Source organism: Camelus bactrianus, chromosome 27 (genome assembly GCF_048773025.1).
Source record: "Camelus bactrianus isolate YW-2024 breed Bactrian camel chromosome 27, ASM4877302v1, whole genome shotgun sequence".
NCBI lineage: Eukaryota > Metazoa > Chordata > Mammalia > Artiodactyla > Camelidae > Camelus > Camelus bactrianus.
In genome coordinates this window covers 16,173,301-16,194,755 of record NC_133565.1, presented here as the reverse complement: position 1 = coordinate 16,194,755, position 21,455 = coordinate 16,173,301, and the positions used below count along the sequence as shown (strand labels likewise).

General features: G+C 48.4%; 1 protein-coding gene across 4 annotated transcripts in view; it reads right to left on the bottom strand.

Moving 5' to 3' along the window:
- ADAMTS17 (ADAM metallopeptidase with thrombospondin type 1 motif 17) overlaps positions 1 to 21,455 on the bottom strand; it is a 302,738-nt gene that overhangs the window by 51,146 nt on the left and 230,137 nt on the right. For all 4 annotated transcript variants that reach the window (XM_074353935.1, XM_074353937.1, XM_074353936.1 and 1 more), the window contains 4 exons: positions 16,818 to 16,898; positions 6,791 to 6,948; positions 4,014 to 4,173; positions 797 to 932 (listed from right to left, as the gene is read on the bottom strand). In XM_074353935.1, coding sequence (XP_074210036.1) covers positions 797 to 932; positions 4,014 to 4,173; positions 6,791 to 6,948; positions 16,818 to 16,898 — 535 coding nt within the window. The remainder of the gene's footprint in view (positions 1 to 796; positions 933 to 4,013; positions 4,174 to 6,790; positions 6,949 to 16,817; positions 16,899 to 21,455) is intronic.

Genomic DNA, 21,455 nt, shown 5'->3' with positions numbered 1-21,455 from the left:
ACAAGGGTTGGTGGAAAAATTAAATGCTTTGTGAAATTTCTGCACTAGACGAGTGGTACAAATTGAGGTGAAGAAGCCCTAAAAGCTGCCAGGTCAAAAGTCCAGCCTCTTGAAAAAAGCTAAACATGCCTTCACCTGCTGCACAGAACCACAAAATAGAAACCATGCACCTCAACCCAGGGCAGAACGGGAGGCCAGGAGTGATATTACACAATACAGCAGAGTCATATGCAAAGTCCCACTAAAACAGAAATAAGGCGGCTTAACAGACGAACACATTTCACACAATTCATCTTGGCTGACAGCCCAAGAGAATTCACTTTGGAGCACATGAGTTACATGACCATGAAAGCTGGGGTTGGAAAAGAAGTTCTGATGGGTCCCAAATAATAAATAACCTTCTGATGTTAATTTCAGCCACTGAAACAAGCCCATCACAGACACTAACCTGTGCACACTTACTCATGGGTACTCACACTCTGACTTTCTTTCCTTCTTCTCCATGACAATGTAACCTGGGGGAGGAGGTGACGTGTACCATTTGAAAGTGTGAGGAGATGGCTTTTTTTTTTTCATGAGATGTTCTTAATGGCCTTCTATAAGATGCCTTACAGTGAGGACGATATACTTCCATCAAAGTTCCGACTTAGCCAGAATTTCAGAAATCACTTAGCAATGACAACGGAACACCAAGCAGGACTGTGGCATTAAAATGTATCACCGCCCCCCCAACCCCGTCCCCGCGTGCTGGTGCCCTGATCCTGGAGGGTCCAAGGTGGAGAACACAGCTGCTTACCGTGACTGGCATGGGTGGGAGTTGCACCTTCGGACCTGGGGCTCTGGCCGGCTCGCTTGAGGGCAGTCACTGTCATTCACCAGAGTTGTGGTCTTGTTGATAATTCTTGTGCAGGACACGATGGTTCTGCGTTCCCCTGGAAACCAAACCACACAGAACTGAGAGGCTGTGGTACACTCACCTGGAAAGGCCATTCAGTCACCTTACGGAGGAGTGTTCAGGTACATCTTTTGGTCAGTTTGTCATTTACGGTGACTGTTGTCACGTCTTATTGTTTGACAGAGAGGGAGAATCTTAGGGATGAGGGTGTATAAGACATGCAGGGGCAGCACGGGGCAGGAGAAAGATTCCAGAACAGGATCAGAAAGAAGTAACACTTCAGATCAGCTGTGTCCTTGGACAGCTTGGGATTCACTGAGGCCAAAGTTCTGATTTGGGTCTTTAATTTCCAACAAAAATTGCCAATCTCTACCTCTGTTAATTAGATGTTTAAAGTCTATGGTCTTGATCAAATACCTGTACATCAGCCCTCACCAGAAATGATGGCTATCTATTACAGAATCCCTACTTGCTGGAGAGAAGTGAGAAACAGGAAGGCTAGTCTGAAGGACACAGACCTGCGTCCTCCAGGCAGGCAGTCCACCGCCAACCTGAGAATTCATCTGCCCATCAACTGCTACTCATGCCCAGTGTCACCTGCTCTTGGGAAACTTCCCTGACCGGTCACCCCGGTTGGATGTAGTCATTCTCTTGGGTGTTCCCAAAGCATCCCCCTGCTGCTTGGTCATGACTTTGTTGGGAGGGTGGGTGGTGGAGAATGGTTGGGAGCAAGATGGGCAGCCTCTGGAGCAAGGCTGTCTGGGTTCAAATTTGGCTTGATCACTAGCACTGCGATCATAGCATGGACCATGTTTCTGTGCCTCCGTCTCCTCTGCTGAATCGACTCACTTAACTTCCCTAAGCCTTAGGGTGCTTCAGGGATGGTTGAAAGGAATTGATTGATGCATTTAAAGTGTTTAGAACAGAGCCTGGGAGGGGTTAACTCTTCAGGTTAGCTACATCCCTATTGCCATTATAATCATTTGGGAAACGTCACAATCAAAGGTTAACAGGCTGTCAAGTACAACTTTATGGATCCCAGGCTCCTTGGGTCTGTCTCCTGGGGAATCTGTCATGTGGGAATGACTCAAAATTATGGAGCCCTAAACTTGTGTCAGCAAAAAAGCATACAGCTGCCTCAAACCAGATTTCAGTTAGGGCTGCAGGTCAGGGAGCTGGGAGTCATCAGTGATGTAAAAGGATGCCACTGGGCCAGGGGTGACAGCAGCAGACGGCAGCCCCTCTCCCCCAAGGTGACGGGGGCCTGCTAACTCTCCCACTGGGGCCATGCTCAGTTTGCAGTAAGTTGCCCCTGAAGGAAAGTCTGGTGCAATCAGGGATATGGGCAGCGTGGAAGGATGACGGGGCCCTACGGGGCTGCTTGAGGAAGAGGCTGAGAACAAACAATGGAGGCAGTCAGCCCAGACGTGCAGAAGAGGGAAGGGATTCCCAGCTGACCCTGGCAAGTGTCTGACGGGTCCGATTATGCTATGGCTATAATTCCTACCCCTGAGAAGTGGGACAAGTCACTTTAATGGTAAACGAGAATCTACATATTGGATATCTGACAAACATCACCTTCACGGTCAGGAGCCAGGCAGAGCTGAGTGCTGGTGAGGCTGTGCCCATGTTCCACGCTGCTAGCCCACCCTCTGGGTTGGCTTTCCAGAGTCTAGGTCAACCTTCTGTCCTAACTCGGTGCCCATCAAAATCCACCCAGCCTGCACCCCACTTCCATGACCCCGCTGTGTGTCTGTCAGGGTGACAGAGTACACTGTACTAAGGGGCTGCTGCCTAAGAGTTCAGGAAGCTTCTGAGACAGGAAGGAAGGGGGAAGGGCACGGCCATTCAAAGAATGACACAGCCATTAACACCAAGATGGCGGAAGATCCAACTCCCAAAAGGCCTTGAGGCCCAAGATTGTGGGAGATTTGACTTCCTGTAGACCTTGAGCTTCATTATACCCTCACGGTAATGTATTAACATGGTAAATGGCACTCCCACAGGCGCCATGACAGTTTCGAGACTGACCATAAAAGGTCAAAGAGTGAGTGGCGGCCCAGTTCCTGGGAACCACCACCCCTCCCCAAGAAGTTGGAATAATCTTAGCACTTGTTAGGAAGTTACCGAGTCCATAAAAACTAGCAACACCGCACTTGGTGGCCACTCTACCTTCTGAATGAGATGGATCGCTCTCTATGGAGTGTGTATCTACTTTTACTTTACACTGAGCACCCAACACCCACACCTTGTGTCCTTTCTCTTGCCTTCGGAGACAGCCTGTCCTCTGTCTATGGCTCTCTCTGAATAAATCTACATTTACTCAACTGTGGCTCACTCTTGAATTCTTTCCTGCGTGAAGCCAAGGGCCCTCACTTGGTGGGGCACATCCCAGGGACTCAACTGAGACCTGGGACATGGCCATCCTCTCGCCCCACATTCTCTTTCCTGTATCACTTCCTCTGTTCCTCCTGAACAACACAGTACAGACTACAATGCCTTTTGTTCATACTGATTTTTGTGTTTGACAGTTTCCTCCTTGCAGTGGGTGTGACGGCTGAACATCCAGTCTCAGAGGTGAGGAAATGTAGGTGCAGAGAGGGTAGGTCATTTGCTAAAACATGGAGGCAAGTCACGAAGTCAGGACTCATGCTCTGAAAGGTTCACTGGACTTGGATGGCTTTTTCTTTCTGTTGTATTACTGTTGGTTCCACTATATACCCACTGGTGACTATGGCAAAGAGGAAAGGGTATTTTAGGGTCAGAAACATCTTCTGGTACCCCTCTATGAAATGGCAACAGAGGAAGGCCTGTCCTGTTCATTCCCAGGGTCACCTGTCACACTTGTGACATAGCCATACTTACATTCAGATCAGAGCCCAAGGGTCCTGTGCAAAGCAGCCATGTGGGCACAGCTCTAACCTGCAGGAGTCTGGAAACTCTGCCCAGGTGTCTTGCAGAGAGATCTGCAGTGGGACGTGGTTACATTCCCATGGACATACAGGTGCGTGGCCAGCTTTTCCCAGGCTCCGTGCGCTGGCCTTGGAATGCCCCGAATTCGCTCTTCCCTCCTTTGACAAAACCCCCTACCCAGTGAGCCCATGACCACGCTGCTCACCTCCTCCGCACTGCACGCTGCACCCTTCCCAGCCGCTGTGGGTCCAGATGAACAAGGAGTCCTGGGGTTTTTCCGGTTCACTTTGATTCTCAGCAGTGTAGTTTACGGGAATGGTGTATTCATAATGAATTCCATAATTTTGGTCGTGAAATAACAACACCTAGATCAGCAGCAAAATAAAAGGCCATTTTAAAATCAAGCAAAAGCCCACAGGATTGCTGAATGCGCAAGGCAAGCCATGCTGTGGCTGTCTCCCTACCAGGGATAACCAGCTCTTTTCGGGGTCTCCAAACAGGTTCAATTGAGGGGCACTTCTTTATTTCAGTCTTGGGTTCTCCAGAGACTCAACCCGGGAGCAGGAGCACCTGTAAACCACTGGCAGGGAGTTCTGCTCTGTCCCACGGGAGAGAGGACTGGGTTAGAGGAGGAACTGGGGGATGGGCAAGTCTGTGGGCTCTAATAGCGCCTCACATGGAGAGCTGCTCCGTGCAAAGTGCCCGTTCCCACACAGTCACTCGCAAAGCTGTCCTTGCAGGCAAGAAAGACGCAGATACTGCTTTTTCTAAAAAGGCATCTGAACGAGGAGGGTTGCTCTACTTTTCCGAAAATGAACACCACTCTTCATGCCGCTGCTATGTATCACTGGGATGGGTGAGGCTGGCTCAAGGGTAGACACAGCCCATTGCAGGGGAACCTTGGGCATGTCTGTCAAGGATGCATGAGCCTTCCTGTTGCGAAGGGAACTAGGATGATGATGATGTCCTGGCTCAAGGCTTAAAGCCGGGAGTGAATGGCAGGGAGCCAGTGAGTAGATGGATGAGGCTGGACCTGCCTGGGGGAAGGCCAGGTGGACCGTGTGGGCCAGGTGGACGGAGGGTGACAGGAGCCACCCTCCGTCCCAAACATCTCCCTCCCTTCCAAGGCCTGGAGGTGCAGGGTCGGGGTGGGGTGCTGAGAACAGCCTGAACTGAATAAACATTCACTGCTCCAAAAAAATAAACTTGCAGTAATGCATTTGGAAAAATGCCTTCAGTTAAAAAAAAAAAAAAAGAAACTCTTTAAAAAGAGATCTTTATTATCTCAGTATGGGAATAAGGCTGGTGAATTGAGAATCCATATGAAACCAATTTCATGCAATTTTGTAGCCATGTATAATTTGTGTGTGCGTGTGCGTAATTGGTTTCAAATGCAGGTCCCCGTGGCTCTGCCAGTGCTCCTGACCCTGAAAGCAGTGTGCACAGCCCGGTTAGGGGACAATGGACTTCTATTTACAGGCTGAGGGGCACCTCTCATTTCGAGGTTTAAAAACTAAAAGTGACAATCATATTTCAAGAGAGAAAGGAGATTCACGTTCAAGAGGGCTGCCACTTCAGTGGTGACAACTGCTGTTTTCCCTGAGTTTTGTTTATCATGGTCTGAATGAATCCAGGCTGGGCACTTGCTTTAATGGGCTGATGATTCACTCACAGTTTATGAAAGCTTTTGGGAAAGAGGGGAAATAGACCCATCTTGGTGTCTGCTAGAAAAGCAAGTTCACATGCTAACAGGTCATGTTGCTATATGGATTTTATCTTGTCTCTGGCTTCGTCTTTTAGTCCCTCTGAATGACTGCTTTTAAATCAAGACCAGAGGATTTGTTCTAATTACTTAGATTCGGAAACAATCTAATCACAGAGAAATGGCTCAGGTACAGGTTCTTAGATCCCAGAAACTGACTGGCAGGGATACACCAGCAGTAGACTTAGTGGGTTGAGTGTTGCACCGACAGATTTCCGGACAGTTTATCTCATGCGTGGAAACTGGCTCTCTTTGCCCTCATCAGAAATTGGAACAGGGTTAGAGCCATCGTGGATGACATCTCTGCTCACATGCAGAGCTGGTCCCCTCAGGAGGTTCCCTGGGAGACAACTTGGGAATCCTTTGGGTGTCACCTAATCTTGAACAGCTGCAGGTTGCCAGTGACCACAAATTAACTGGGGGAACTAACTTCCAAGGAGACACTTTGGCAAGCACTTTGATTACAGATACACAAGCTGTCACAATCTCAATTTTTTGGAAAGAGATACAGAATCAGTAATTTCAAGCTATCAGAAATTAGCCACGAGAACTCCTGGACCCTGAGAAGGAAACAGTGGCATTTCTTTCCGTGGAGATCTTTAATATTCTTCAAGGGCAGCACAACCAGGAGTTTAAGTGGTTTGCATGGGGTCCTCCGGGGGAACAACAAGTGAGACAAGGGTGCCCTGATCTGGCCCAACTGCACAGGCTTCCTGAGAACACCCGGGGAGTAAATGTCACAGCAGAACCTGGTTCGCCCCCATTTCCTCAATGTTTTTTATAAGCCAAGTCTGGAAAATCTGAGTGATGTTGGTTTGGAAATAGAGTCAACTGCTCACTTCCAAAAGGTAGTTTCCAATGTGGATCTACAAACTGCGGGGCGGATCTCTGCCATCCGACATGAAAACACAGACTCTGAGTGGGGCTGTCTGCTTAAGGAAGCCAAGTCTGCCTAGCTGCCACATGGCTAAGCATTTCCTTCCTGGAGGCAGTTCCGTTTGAAAAAGATGGGAGTTCTGCCAACAGAGAGCTAGGGCAAGGTTTTGAGAGGGGAAAGGGATTAGGCAAGAAAAGACTAAGAGAAAGGTTTGAGCAGCAGGTGGCCAGGTAAGCCACCAGGAACCATGTGTCTTTTCTGCCAGGGTCCCAGGGAAGAAGTCAACTGGTAGACCTCCTGGAGCTGTCAGTCTTAAGACAAACACAAAAGCATAGCATATTACCATCAAATGCAGCGGCAATTTGGTTGGTCCCTTGGCAGAAATTTTCTCCCACAGGCCCCTTCTAACATAGCGAACGGTCGTGCCTGCGATCTGGAACTCTCCGGGGAGCTCTATCTTCCAGTCACTGTTGATGGACCTCTTGCTGGAGTCTTTGAGAGCTACAAAGAAAACGGAACACCATGGAATCAGGGGGAGTCAGTCTGTCCTTGAAGGGGAGTCTGCGTGTCCTGCGTCTGGGTCAGAAGCCTCACCCTCCCACCTCCAGCGGGGAGGGGAGAGGGGCCCGCAGTAAGGGAAAGGGAGCCTCCTGTGTCCTGAGAACAGAAGCCTGGCTCACAAGGAGCGAGCAGCTCGTGACCCCAGAACCCTTGGAGAGAGAGTGGTCGTGACTCCCGCACATTCGTGCATGGGCTGCTGTCTGAGAATCAGCTCACACGGTGGAGGTGCGGGGCTGAGTGCCAGCTGGTGGAGACAGCCACAGCCCCATCACATTTTGCTGAACTTTCAGAGTAGAGGGTTTTCTGCCTGCTGAATGGATTCTATTTTAATACATCCAAGGCTACAAAATGGGTTTTGCAGCTTCAGCAAAATTCAGTTCATTTTACTGTTACCTATGTGGGGCTTTTTCGAGGGTAGCCTAACTCCAACATCTCTTAGGGATTTGATAGCCCTACATTAGTAAAGTCGATGCTCCTTCTAGAAACAAGTGTCCTGTCACTAAATATGCGAGTCTGGAACTCTGAGCTGCCTACAAGTGTGGCCATAAGGGTCAACTGACGCCGTGTGGGTGGCGGGGATGCTCCCAGCCCTGGATCTGTGGAATTCAGGTTTACACTTTGCTCACTCACACTTCCACTCAGTACAAAAAGTGTTGAAAGAGACAAGGAATGGACATTTTCCTGATCGGCCACGGCAAAGATTCGGTTTTCCATACAAGCCATATCTGATCATTCACTCACCAGGGACTTTTTGTTGTTTCCTCGGGCTTAGAGCCATGTAGTTCTCATGTGGGAGCACAGTGCAGTGAAATTCTGGTGTTTTGATTTGTCTTGTTATTTAGGAAAGAAAAAACTAATGAGAACCTACTCTGGCATTTAGGAGAAAGTGGCAGACGAAAACAGGTGACAGCAAGTCTTTATGTTGCTCGAAAATTGAGACTCAGCGCACCCTGAGTCCAGCGCCAAGCTCGCTGCAAGTGGAGCTGGAAACCCCGATGCCCCAGATGCTTCCAGTCACCTCGGGACCCTGGCTCTGTCCACCACCAGTGAAGTCAGGTTCTAACCCATTCCCTCATCTCTATTACTGAGGCCAGAAATAAAATGCCCACAGTTAGTACCAATTTTGGATAATGAGACTTGAAACCCAAAAATGGTTTCAGTTAACCCTGAGTCTGCAAGCCCCAGGTTGGGTTCGGATCCACTGGGTCCAGTCCTAGTCAGGCCACAAGCAGCTGTGGGACGCTGGCCTCTGCTTCTTCGTCTCCAGGAAACGATGGTCCCTGCGGGCTCCCGGCGGGGAGATGCACAGTCAGGACGCATGCTCCTGCGCTTACAGGAATGGCCAAGAGAACGAAAGGAGCAGGGCAGGGGAGGAAGGGCGGCTTTCCAGCAGAGTGGCTTCCAGGAGGGGTTTCCTATCCAGGGCAGCTGCGCACAGGGAGTGGCCGAGGATGATGGGGCTCCAGGGAAGGCTTGGAAAAGAGAACTCTCTACCGCTTGGAACCCAGCTCTTCCCTTCCAGAAATTCTACCCACTATTGAAATTTCCTGGCTACTGAAAGGAAGTGAGAATCTTGGGATACTCAACATTTCTGCTCCTCTCACAAGCTACAAAGCCCCCATTTAAGGGGCACGTTCTCTGGTTGAGCTCCCTCGAACGCTTTTTACCCATTAAATCTGCCCTACGACTCTCTAAGGTAAAGAAAAGGGTCATTTTCCTCTTCACAGGTGAGGTCAGGAACCTGCCTCGAGTCACACAGCTACTAAGGAGGCCCAAACGTGAACAGACCAGGCTCAGCACACTCCTCAGCCTGGCCATTTTAATCCCCACATTCCTTAGGTTAGAGCATCAGTCAGGTTTTAAGACAGCTGCTGAAATGTGCAAATGTCACCCATGTTCTCAAAGAGAACAAATTTCGAGCTCGGAACACTGCGGGGTCTCGTGTTCTATATCTTCTGATACAAATAACCAACCTTACAGATTTCCAAAGCTTCCAACGCACTAAAAGCCTGAAAATGCGTTTGGTTATGTCAGTTACTGGGGTATCTAGGCAAAGGCCATGCGGGCGTTCGCTGCTCTATTTCTCTGAAGGTTTGGAAAACTGTTTCTTGCACGAGCGTACGTCAACTTGGTTTTTGGAATTAGCACAGGCTGGTGGGAGTTAGCACACAGCACAGACAAATGAGGGGCCAGAGTCCTCTAAGAAAAGGCTCAGTAAAAACAAGCCAGGGAAGCACATGGAGCAGCCGACACATCCCCCTGACGGGCCCCTCACCTCTTTCTCTGAGGGCCTGGGAGCTGGTGCTGAAGACATAGCTCCTGCCCTAGGGGGCTCAGTGTTTGGAGAGGAGGAGTGAGAAAACGGATAAACATAATACACTTTCATAAGCTCAGAGGTGAGCCCAGGGCCTGCGTGGGGCTGAGGGGAGGGGGCAGGGACTGGGGCGGGTGGGGAAGGGCTTCTGCAGGAGGTGCCCTGAGCTGTGACTGCAGGAAAAGCGCGTGGGCAGCGGGGGCTGTCACTCCCGGCCCTCGGAGGCCAGGACTGATCTCGCCCAGATCTGCTTCTGTGCGGGGGATGGAGGGAGGGAGGCACGCTGCCCTGTGTGGAGAAGCAAGTGGAAGGTGAAGGAACATTCTTTTCGGAAGTCTGACTGGGAAAAGGAGGCGGGAGACACAGACAGGCTAGGACGGTGAAGAAGGAGAAAGAAGGCTCACTGGCATTGTCACTGGGGTGGGGACACTGAAGCGTGTGGCAAACCCCTGTAACCTGGAGTCGGAGAGGTGAGCAGAATGAGCAGAATGAGCCTCCTTGAAGCTGACGCTGACCACCGTCATGCTGGGACCGCCCCAGAGAACCCGCCTCCCACAGGGACCGGGGCGTGCTGGGGCGGCTGCTCTCCTCCGGTCTCAGCCCGCGCTCAGGCCCCACCGGCCCCACATTCGGTGCCCTGCCCTGGGGCCCTGCCCTTGTTCCTGTCTCAGGGCTGCTGTGGATATCTGAGTGCTCTTTCCCGGCATTCTCCTCTTCTTCTTCAAGTGACAAACCCAGAGGAGCCTCTGGGGAGATGTCCTTCCCTGAGTCACATGGGGCTGACCCCAAACTCCAGCCCAGCTCCAGCTGTGGGCCCATCACCCAGCCCCGGACAGCAAGAGTCGATCCCAGGACTTTCCTTCACCTCGGGAAGAAGCAGCTTTCCTTCCACAGGTGGCCCAGAGACGCGCTGTAAGTCTAGGTCTGCCAGTGCCCAAGAAGAGGCCCCCCAGGTTAACGTCAACTGAGAGACGACAGCAGGGCCAGGACAGAGACACTGTTTCCCCTGAGATCATTTTAAGCCCCTGGATCCAGCGGTGCCTGAAGCTGATACTTAGCAATTGAGAACTGGGTCTGGCTCTCATATGTGACTTTAAGAGGTCGGGTTTTTAAAAAATACTAACCATGATAGAGGTGGGGTAGGTCAGGAAAGGAAATTATTGGTGTGGATTCCTAGAAATCACCCCAGGATCCTTAATACCCTCAGAGATTCAGAAGGCCTGGCACACCCTATCCAGGCCTTAACGCTCTCTCCCGGGCCCTGCTCCTGTCCAGCACTTCATTCAGGATGAAGTGGCTCTCACTTGGCCTTGTTTTGAAGGTGCTTTAAAAGGACTTACTGGATTATAAACTGAAAACCACCCCACCACCATGCCAAAAGTCAAACATCTGGGAGGTCAGGAGAGGGAAGGACTGGAAAAAGTGCAGGAGGGCACACCTGGAGCCGATTATAAAACCATCCACAGAAATGTTGTGCAGAGGTGTGGGGGCCGCAGGGGAAACCTCACTTCTGCCGATGGAGGCGCCTGCTGCGGGCGAGACATGGGACAGATGCAAAGCCGGCTGAGGATGGGGACGTGCCACCTCCTCATCCCCAGAGCAGGGTCCTGCTTGTCAGTAGGGGGAGGGCTGAGGGAGGTGGTCTGCAGGGTGGGCGGGAGAGGCCGTGGAGGAGTGAGTGTGGACAAGGAACAGGGAAGGGGAAGTGAGAGAGGCAGGCTGTGGCTCACTGGTTCCTCCAGAAAAGGCCAACAGCGGGACTGGGAGGAACATGCCAGTCAGTGCAGAGCTGGTGACCAGCTCTCTGGGCAAAGCAGCCTAGATTTACGGTGTCTGTCGCTATGCCAGGAGTAAATGCATCCCCGTGGTGGATTTCAAGTTTTTCAAGTTATCCACCTGAGCTCAGTGAACGCAGAGCTGGGAAGAGATGAGAACAGTTAGCTCTACCATCCACACACCGCCGCCAGAGCACTCCCAGGACTTCTGAAGGCACCTGTCTTTGCTTTGGAGGTCCCAGTCTGGAGCTGAACTGGTGAAATCTCACACGGTCACGAGTTCAGGGTCTGGGTGTGGGGGGCTCTGATGGCCCCAGAAAGAATAAACTTTGTGTGCCAGGCTCTGCTGTGGCCGCCTCCATGGCGGCTGCCAGCTTCCAGGCACTGTAAATACAGCTTTACAACTGCCATCGGCACCCAGTCTGAAAGCCAGCACCCCCTCATCAGAACAGTCTGATCGCGGTGACAATCTCACGTATTTTGCAGTGGGAGGAAAACTCAGAGGCAGAATTACAATGAGATCAGCAGTTCCAAGAAGCATGGGAATCACTTCAAAACTACTGACTCTGGTGTGAGAAATTTGGTGAGCAAGATACAACCTTTGCAGGGCACTGTGGTCCATGCTGAGAAATCGGGACTTCCTGCGAAAATCAGAATTTAGCACCTGACAGTCCTTCCAAAGGGCAAGACTGCAGCCTCAGAGGGTCTGTTGGAACATCAAGGTCACTACTGATGGTGAATACACAGGTTCAGTGTGGAGTGTGATGAGAAAACCACCTGTGGGCCGTGTCAGCTCCAGGCAGCGAGAGAGCAGATCACTCCCGGCTCGTCTGCAGGATCCCCCACCCCAGAGCGAGCTTCACAAAGCAGGGTTTGCGAGAAGCAGGGAGGCCAATGCTCCGGGGCCCCTCGCGTGCTTGAGTCCTTTCCAAGGCCCTGTATATAAGGTAATCTTTTTCTTACGGAAGGCTCCCCCAGAGTAAGTACATTTTGCGTCCTCTAAGCTCCCGTTCCTCTCACTCCTTGGGCATCAAGGGTATATGCAAGCTTTCTTCATCTGTAAGCATTTTGAGACTTGCTTGTACTTAAAATCAGGATTTGGGGGCCTCAAAACTCAGCAGCAGTTATTAAGATGATGACAAATGCTCTGCTTTGATGGAGAAATACTAGAGTTAAGAACAAAGGGAATTTCTGAGCGACTTGATTCTTCTACCTGTGATGTCTGAAGTTCTGATTTGGGGAGGAGGTTTTCGCTTGCTGATCCTGCTTCGGCCAGAGGTTGGATGTTTTAAACTCTGTCTCAAATAGAACAGTGCTTGTGTTTGTGCATTCTGCTAAGAAGCCATCAGAAGCCTCTCGGCAGTTAGAGCAACTGTCTCGGGTGAGGATGGGTACCCACCCTCCCTTGCTACCACAGCAGAACAAAACCTCTTCGACGACCCAGAACGTGAGGCCATGTGGCGAACGTGTTTCCATCAGGGCCCTTCTGTCTCTCTGTGGACACCTACACGTTGTCCCTGGGCTTCCGGACACTGTGGGAGAAGCCTGTAAGCCCTTCCCAGGAACGAAGAGGGGGCGTTCCTGCTGGGAGGGCCCAGCTCCTCTTTGGAGCTGGCTGGAGGCAGAGGCAGGAGGGCAGACCTGCCCACACGCCCTCCTCTTGCACGTGAAGAAGCCAGGCTCCTTTCTGTCTCTTTCCCGCGCAGATTCCACTGGACGACTTGACCCACATTCAACCTACTTCTCGTCCTGGCATGGAGTCAGCTCCTTTTATTTCCACTCGGAGTTCTGCCAGCTCCATTCTCAGCTCTGGATGCAAACTGCAGAGGCATTTCCTGTTCCAGGTGGTTTTGAGCAGAAAGCCAGGCAGCGTGGGTTGAAGGTAGGTGGGGTGAAATTCTTCAGGAACTGCTCCCAGCAAATGTGAGAGCAATTCAAAGTTACACAGGGTTGACTTCCAAAGCACCCAGCCCCGAGTGGAAACAAGGCTCACTGGAACTAACTTTAGAAATATAACAGTCGTGGACCACCTTTGGATTTCCCTCGTGCACACACCAGGCCCTGGAACACTGGGATTCTGATCTGTGGATAAGATAAGGTGGCAGAGTCCCAACCGCCCAGGGAGGTCCAGCGCTTCCGGGGGGCTGAGCATTCGCCCTGAGACATTGAACCAATCTCCTCAGAATGGAGGTCTGCTTCTCTGAAATCCACACACTGAAGTAGGTTTCCAATGGACACGTTTCACATGTGTCCTCTGATGAAAAACCGTCCCCATCAATTGATCTCTGACCACGATTGATGCCTCAGAGGAATGCTGGGAGACTCTGACCTGCAGCAGGCCCAGAGGAAGTGAGGACCTCCGACAAGCTACTGACCTCCTACAGCCTCAGTTTGCTCCTCCGTGAAACAGGCATGACCATGCTCTGCAGTACAGTTTCTAGGCGGGACTAGGGGTCAGGTTTCAAAGTACAGCAGGACTCAATGACTGGGAGTCACTAATGTCAATGTCCGTGCTATCATTTGCCCGTGTGGTCCTCAGGCTTCCGGAGCTGAGAAGGACCATCACGAGAGCCAGCTCCCCTGGGTGGCATCCTGTCACTTGTTGGCCCTAAGATGGGTTCTGGAGAAAAGTCAGTTTCCCTACAGCAATTAGATGTTGAGTGATCTCAAGGATTCTAACATCCCTCTGTCATTCTTCTTTCACACAGAAAAGCTGAAGTCAAGGGAACGTTTCTATCTTCCCCAGATACCTGGGGCTGGAAGGAAGGTGCTAGGAAGTCTCAGAACTTACCTGCAGGGCGCCTGCTGGTGCTTTATGGCAGAACCAGTGAGCCGACTTTGGAAGTGAGCCAGCACCTGGGGTACTGGAATAATGAGTTTTGAAGAAGGGTCAGAGGCAATGTCAGCCTCCCACAGAGACCCAGTGCCTCCAGGGAGCAGAAATGTCCTCTCCAGGTAGGGAGGGAGAACCAATGGACCCGCTGGAAAGAGTAACTTTGGGGGGTGACACTGGGTGATGGGGCTTCCGAAGCACATACTGGTAAAGTCGCCCCCATTCCCTTCGGTGGGCAGAGAGGAGGGGGGCTCTTTGAGAATTTAGTAAAAAGGCTGTCCCTCTGAATAAGCTGCCAAGGGCAGCACAAAGCCCCATTTTGGAAAGGATTTAGAAGCACTGTTCTATTTGTAGAGTGACAGCTGGGACAACTGCAGAGAAGAGTGCCAGGCTGGACCAGGCCAGCTTCCAAGCCAGGAGGTGGGCAAAACCACAGGGCTGATGAAGAGAATGAGGGTGTCAACCTGAGGGACGGCAAGGTGCTAATCCAGCAGCGGCCACAGCAGTGGCTGTTACAGCCTCAGGGAGGCTGCTGGATGGACAGCAGGTGGGAGAGCTGGGAGGAGGGGGCAGGGCTGCCTGGGACACATAGGGACCCCCAGGGGGCCACCTGCCTGTGAGCCTGGTGTGGCCACTTAGAAACAAGAGCTTCTGTGCCCACTCCTGCCTCTCTCTGAGGCAGGTGTGTGAGGATTATCTTAGTATCTGTAAGTGGCTCCTAACCCTTCAATAACAGGATGGCAGTCTTCACTGTCAACTTTCCTGTTAGAGGTTTGTTAGGCGTCCATCTTATTAGACTGTGGGTTTTTCAAGTAGAGATCATTTAGAAAAAGACTTACTTTTGTATCTACAGAGGCAGGATTTTGGACAAAGGCATGGGTTTGAAAACATCAAGTGATACATGAAAAAATGCTCAGTGTCGCTAATCATCAAATCAAAACTACAATGAGGTATCACCTTACACCAGTCAGAACGGCCATCATTCAGAAGTCCACAAATGATAAATGCTGGAGACGGTGTGGAGAAAAGGGAACCCTCCTACACTGCTGGTGGGAATGTAGTTTGGTGTAGCCATTATGGAAAACAGTATGGAGATTTCTCAAAAGACTAAAAAACAGACTTATCATATGACCCAGTAATCCCACTCTTGGGCATATATCCAGAGGAAACCTTAATTCAAAGAGATACATGCACCCCAATGTTCACAGCAGCACTATTTACAATAGCCAAGACATGGAAACAACCTAAATGTCCATCAACAGATGACTGGATAAAGAAGCTGTGGTATATTTATATAATGGAACACTACTCAGCCATAAAAAAGAATAAAATAATACCATTTACAGCAACATGGATGGACCTGGAGAATGTCATTATAAGTGAAATAAGCCAGAAAGAGAAAGAAAAATGCCATATGATATAATTTATATGTGAAATCTTAAAAAAAAAAAAGGACTTATTTGCAAAACAGAAACAGACTCTCAGACATAGAGAACAAACTTGTGGTTACTAGTAGGGAGGTGGGTGGGAAGGGATAAACTGGGAGTTAGAGATTTGCAGATACTAACTGATGTATATAAAATAGATAAACAACAAGTGCAGGGAACTATATTCAATATCTTGTAGTAACTTATGATGAAAAAGAATATGAAAACAAATATACGTATGCTCATGTATGACTGAAGCTTTGTGCTGTCTACCAGAAATTGACACAACATTGAAAACTGACTATAGTTCAATTAAAAATATATACATATATACAAAAAAAGAAAACATCAGTGATAAAAGTTGAAATAAAAGCATTTCATGAGTAAACTTCATTTTAGTCAAAATAACTGAATTCTTAAGGTGGCAGCCAGAGAAATACCATGTTTTACATTTAAAAAAACCCAAAAAACTCAAACAGAACCTTGCAACATAGATGCAGGATCACAACATGAGGAAGCTCAGGAGAGGGGTGCCCGGGTAGGAGGTCAGCTACTGCCAGTATGAAATTTAACCCAAGACAGGAATGTGGGGGTACGGCTGGAGGGGGAAACATGGGTTGTAGCATGCCCCACCCCAGTGAACTGAGCAGAGGCAGGCCCTGGGCACCCCCCTTTACGCTGGCCCTGTGGCAGCATTAAGAACAGTTACGTGTCAGCTCAGCACTGGATCTACCCTGGTGACCTTTGTGGGGGCCGATGAAGAAGGCAGGGATTGAGTCTGAACGCATTCAGAGGGTTTCCTGTGGCTGAGAAGGGGTTAAACTAAATGACTCTTCCTGGGCTTTAAGTGCGGTCTGTCGAAGGCAATGAAGACCTTCACTGGACTAGAACTCAACCCTTCCATAGGAAGAAACAGGTGTTTACGTCTTAAGTCAATGGAGTTGGCCACTGGGAATTTGGGGTATACAGTACTCAGTGAAAATCAGTGCTCTTTTGAGTTTCCATTAGATTGAGAGCTATTATTCTTTTTCCAGAGAAATAGTCATCACCAGAGCCACTGATGACCTACAGGGGCTCCCTGCAGGTGGGGTGATGCTCCGCTGCTGCCCAGGCTGAGGCTGCTGAACATTTCTGGGATTACTTTGGGGGACTTACACTCCCTCAATTCCTCACAACTTCTTTCGCTCCCTCTTCTGTCTCCTTCCTTCCTGTCCAAAGCTGGTGGTTCCTCCTGACCTCTCCCCTCACCTCTCATCCACTTTGGGGGTGGCTACACTTTAGCCAAACATGAAAGCACTGTTTGGTCCACTCTGATTACTTATGTTATCACACCTAAAACTGGAATGTAAATCCAATGGCCCAAGAGCATTCTTCAGCATTTTGCTGAACCAGATTACCAGTCTGATCGTCCAAATCAAATTTCAGAACATCGATCGTGAGTCAAATCATTTTTGTTTTACCCAGAAAACTGTGGGCGGGTTTATCCTCCACCACACGGATCCTTCGAGCTCCAGCTGGGATGACAGCAGCTTCAATATAACCTGCAGTGACGAATAACACACAGGTGAGTCACACATTCACCTTGCACCAGAGGCCCCACAGCTTCCCCCCAACCCCCATAGCCCCCCTCCCTGCCCGAAGGTGATTTCAGAGCCGCGGGGCTAGCAGAGCTGTGAGAAATCAAGATGGTCGAGTAACAAAGAGTGTTCTTCTATGGCCAGAATCTCCTGGCTGCCCTAATTCCAAAGAGCACCATTTGCATGTGTGATGAGTTGAACTGTGTCCTTCCCACCCCCAAATTTATATGCTGCAGTCCTAACCCCCAATATCTCAAAATGTGACTTTATTTGGAAATTGGCTGTTGCCGATGTAATTAGTTCAGATGAGGTCATACTGGAGTAGGGTGGGTCCTTAATCCAACATGACTGGTGCTCTTATAAAAAGGGGAACTTTGGACACAGACATGTACCCGGGGAGAATGCCACGGAAACATTAAGCGGAGATCCGCACGGTGCATCTACAAGCCAGATTGCCAGCACACCACCACCAGAAGCGAGGAGAGAAGCATGGGGCAGGCTCTTCCTCACCTTCACAAAGAACCAGCCCTGCCCACAGCGTGATCTCAGACTGCTAGCCTCCAGCACTGTGGTGCCTGCCACCCGGTTTGTGTACTTGGTTACAACCGCTCTGGCAAATGAAGACAGCCTGGAATTCGGAGTAAACAGCACTTCCCTGGAGCATGGGTGTGGGACGCCCCTGGAGGCTTCATCTACTGGACTCCTTGGCTCTCTGTTGTATTTTGTACTTTCCCCGATTCCAGGGGAGGTCAGCAGAAGCTGGGCTACCTGCCCTGTGACAGAGCCAATGCCTCAATGCTGTGTATCATTTCCCGTTTTCACTGCCCTGGGGGCATTTCTGCAATGATCACAGTATGTACTTGTGTCCACTTCCTTGAGTATTTCCAAGTATACTGGGGTCCCCCAGAGGCTAGGGCCTTCTGCCCATGCTCTGACCCAACACGTGCCCAGAACAGCAGGTGGTCAGTGGAGATTTGGGAGGAAATGACTGAGGCTGCCAGGGAGGTGGTCAGTGGCGGGCCGATGGCTGGTTAACTGGGCAACTGTGTCAATTAATGGGCCCAGCGTTATGGTGAGATTCTGAAACGCAGGCTGGTAATCATTTTGTTTTGATTTCCATTTGGGTTTTAGACAAGGGTGATACGCGTTTGCTTCGGCAATTTAGATGATGGTCCCAAATTAGATTATGAATGTTGCTTCTGTGGTTCCCAAATGCGTTCATCAGAATCAGCAGGGGAGCTTCAAAAATGAGAGATTTATTTATTTCCTCCTTTTCTCACAGTAAAAATGGCTTTACTTTCAATATAAATACAGTAGACGATAATTCAAACCACAAAAGGGGAAAAACTAAAACCAACCTATACAACACTGCACCGAGAAAATTACCCTTAAGAAAGTATTATTTGAGTGACCAGCCTTTTCAGCCTCTCTTAATGCATGTAAACACACTCACACCATTTCAGGCAAAGAGGATATCATACGTGGTTTTAAAAGATCCAGGACAACTTTAAAATAAAGTTTTGCTGAGCCATATGTGCCCAAGGTGCAAAAATTCAAAAGCTATTAAAGGATACAATAGAAAGTATACTGATCTTGTAAGATACAGCCTACAGTTGGCCATCTTTCTAACACTCTTGTCATTTATAGTAAGTCGCCTATTTCGGCTGGGTTTCTACATAGGTAACTGAAATGTGTCCACCTGTCAGTTTTGTTTCTTCCTTTCTGACCTTTATGCCTTGAATTTCTTCTCTTTCCATCATTCTGGTGGAAACTTACAAAACCATGTTGTGTGCCACATGGGTGTGGCATCCTTGTCACATTCATTATGCTCACAGGAATCCTCCAAAACGTCCCCACTGAAAATGATGTCGGCTGTGAGGATGCGACGGGTATCATTTACTAGGTAAGTTTCCTTTCACCACAGTTTGTTACGAGCTTTTGTTATGAAGAGGTACTGAAGCTCATCAGGTGCTTTTTTGCATCTATTGAGATCATATTGTTTTTCTCCCAAACAAAACAAAGACCTCAGAGCAGCTTACCTGTCATCACACCCATCACGGCTAATATGGTGTGTGGGTCAGTATCTTAGCTTCATCCTTCTTTCATCACTACATTTTAGTGAATCATTATTTCTTCTTTATTCTGATGTTTTCCCATCAACCTTTAATTACATTCACACCTCTATTATGTGACTCACCAGCCATAAGTGAAATATTTTAATCTCTGGATATTAAAAGATGAGGAAATCAGAGTAACTACATTGCCCTTCACTTTCCTACATCCCACTTCAACTTTTACTATATCATTCCCTACACTGTGTTTGTTTATAACGTTTATCTTTTGCTAAGATAATTCCTGCAGTTATTTCAGTTTGGGTGTGTGGTTTCTTTCTGGGATGACCATGGTCACGGCTGCACAACTCTGTGCATGTATTTAAACACCCCGAATTGCACACTTTATTAAGTGAATGAATTTTATGGTGGGTAAACTGTATCTCTACAAAGGTGCTAGAAGATAGTTGTGCAGTGGACAGTTCTGTATGTGTCTTCTTGAGCGTAGGTACAGTGAATTCCCGGGCCAACTGTGAGCGTTACTGGTTCAAACATACATGCAGTTTAAAGTCTAAATGTACACCTAAATTACCCTCCATAATGGCTTGACTAATACAGAAGTCAAACCAACACTACATGAGAATACATGTTTATTTGCAGACGTCTAAGCACTTGATATTATCAATCCTCTTAATATGTGCTAATCCAAGAGGTGAAACAGTGTTATGACATAGACTTAACTTGCATTTCTCTCATTATCAATGTTGTTCTGTGTCCTAGTACACACTTACTGGTCGTTGCATCTCTTCTGCAGTTAACTGCCTGGTTCCTGAGTGTTGCCCTTTTTCCCACTGGCTTTTGCTTTTATTTGATAAACAGCAGTCTTAAAATATATTTTAGTAACTATAACATCTAATATATTTTGGACTCAAGCCCTTTATGTACTAGACTTGCACATTTTTTTTCTGTCATTTGTCATTTTTTTGTTTATGGTGACTTTCATCACAGGGTTTAAAAAATATTTTATTTATTTATTTTCGATTTCTTTTTTGTTTTTGTTTGGGGGGGCAATTAGGTTTATTTATTTATTTTGATGGAGGTACTGGGGATTGAACCCTGGACCTCACGCATGCTAAGCACACGCTCTACCACTGAGCTATACCCACCTCCGTTATTGCAGGTTTTTGACAGTCATAGTTTTACTATTTGAGAGCTCCTTTTTGTTTTCTGACTGCTTCTTCTCATGGCATTCTGCACTTGTTTTATGGATAAAAATCACTTCTCAAATCTTTCTAAGAATAGTTACTAGAGATTTTAAACTTCTATTATTTGAGTTATCTTGCTTTTCCCCATGGGTCATCTTTTCGGGTTATCTTGGTCTGTCTCATTTGTGTGCAGACTCTTTTGAGAACGATGCCATAGATGGGGTGTCTCTGTATGCAGTAGCCCCTCCATACCCTCCATAGTTTGAGTTATCTGTGGTCAACCACAGTCTGAAAATATTAAATGGAAAATTCCAGAAGTAAGCGATTCATACGTTTTAAATCGCGTGCTGTTCTGCGTAGCATGATGAAATCCTGCGCCACCCCACTCTATCCGGCCCAGGATGTGAATCACCCCTTTGTCCAGTGTATCCCATCCATTAGTCACTTAGCAGCCATCTCGGTTGTCAGACCAATGGTTGTGGTATCAGAGGGCTTCTGTTCAAGTGACCCTTATTTTACTTAATGCCCCCAAAGCACTAAAGTAGTGATGCTGGCAATTTGGGGGTGCCAAAGAGAAGCTGTAAGTTACTTCTTTAAGGGGAGTGGTAAAAGTTCTTGACTTCAGCAAAGAAAAAAATCATATGCTGAGGCTGCTAAGATCTATGGTAAGAAAGAACCTTCTATCCATGAAAGTGTGAAGGAAAAATAAATTCATATTAGTTTTACTGTTGAACCTCAAACTGCAAAATGTATGGCCACAGTGTGTGATAAAGACATTAAATGCATAAGGTAAGATATTCTGAGAGACATTCACCCATAATTCATATAAATTCTATTATAGTATATTGTTATAATTGTTCTATTATTAGTTATTGTTGTTAATCTCTTACTGTGCTTAATTGATAAATTAAACTTTATCACAGGTATGCATATGTAGAAAAATATAGTAGACATAGCATTTGGTACTGTCTGCGGCTTCAGGCATCCACTGGGGGTCATGGAGAGTATTCCCCCACAGATGAAGGGGACTGTGGTTTCCTGATGGTCAGGACTGGCTTTCAGTTAAGGGGCAGGGACAGTTTTTATGTGCTGGCAACCAAGAAACCAGAGTGCAAGGAAGTTTGCTATAGGTGCTGTGTCGTGCTGCTGGCCACCAGACATTTCCAGGTCTCTCTCTGGAATCACGGTAGCCATGCGATTCCCTGCTCTTAAAACTGTGCAACCATGTGACTCACTCTGACCCTGAAAGTGTGAGTGAAAGTGAT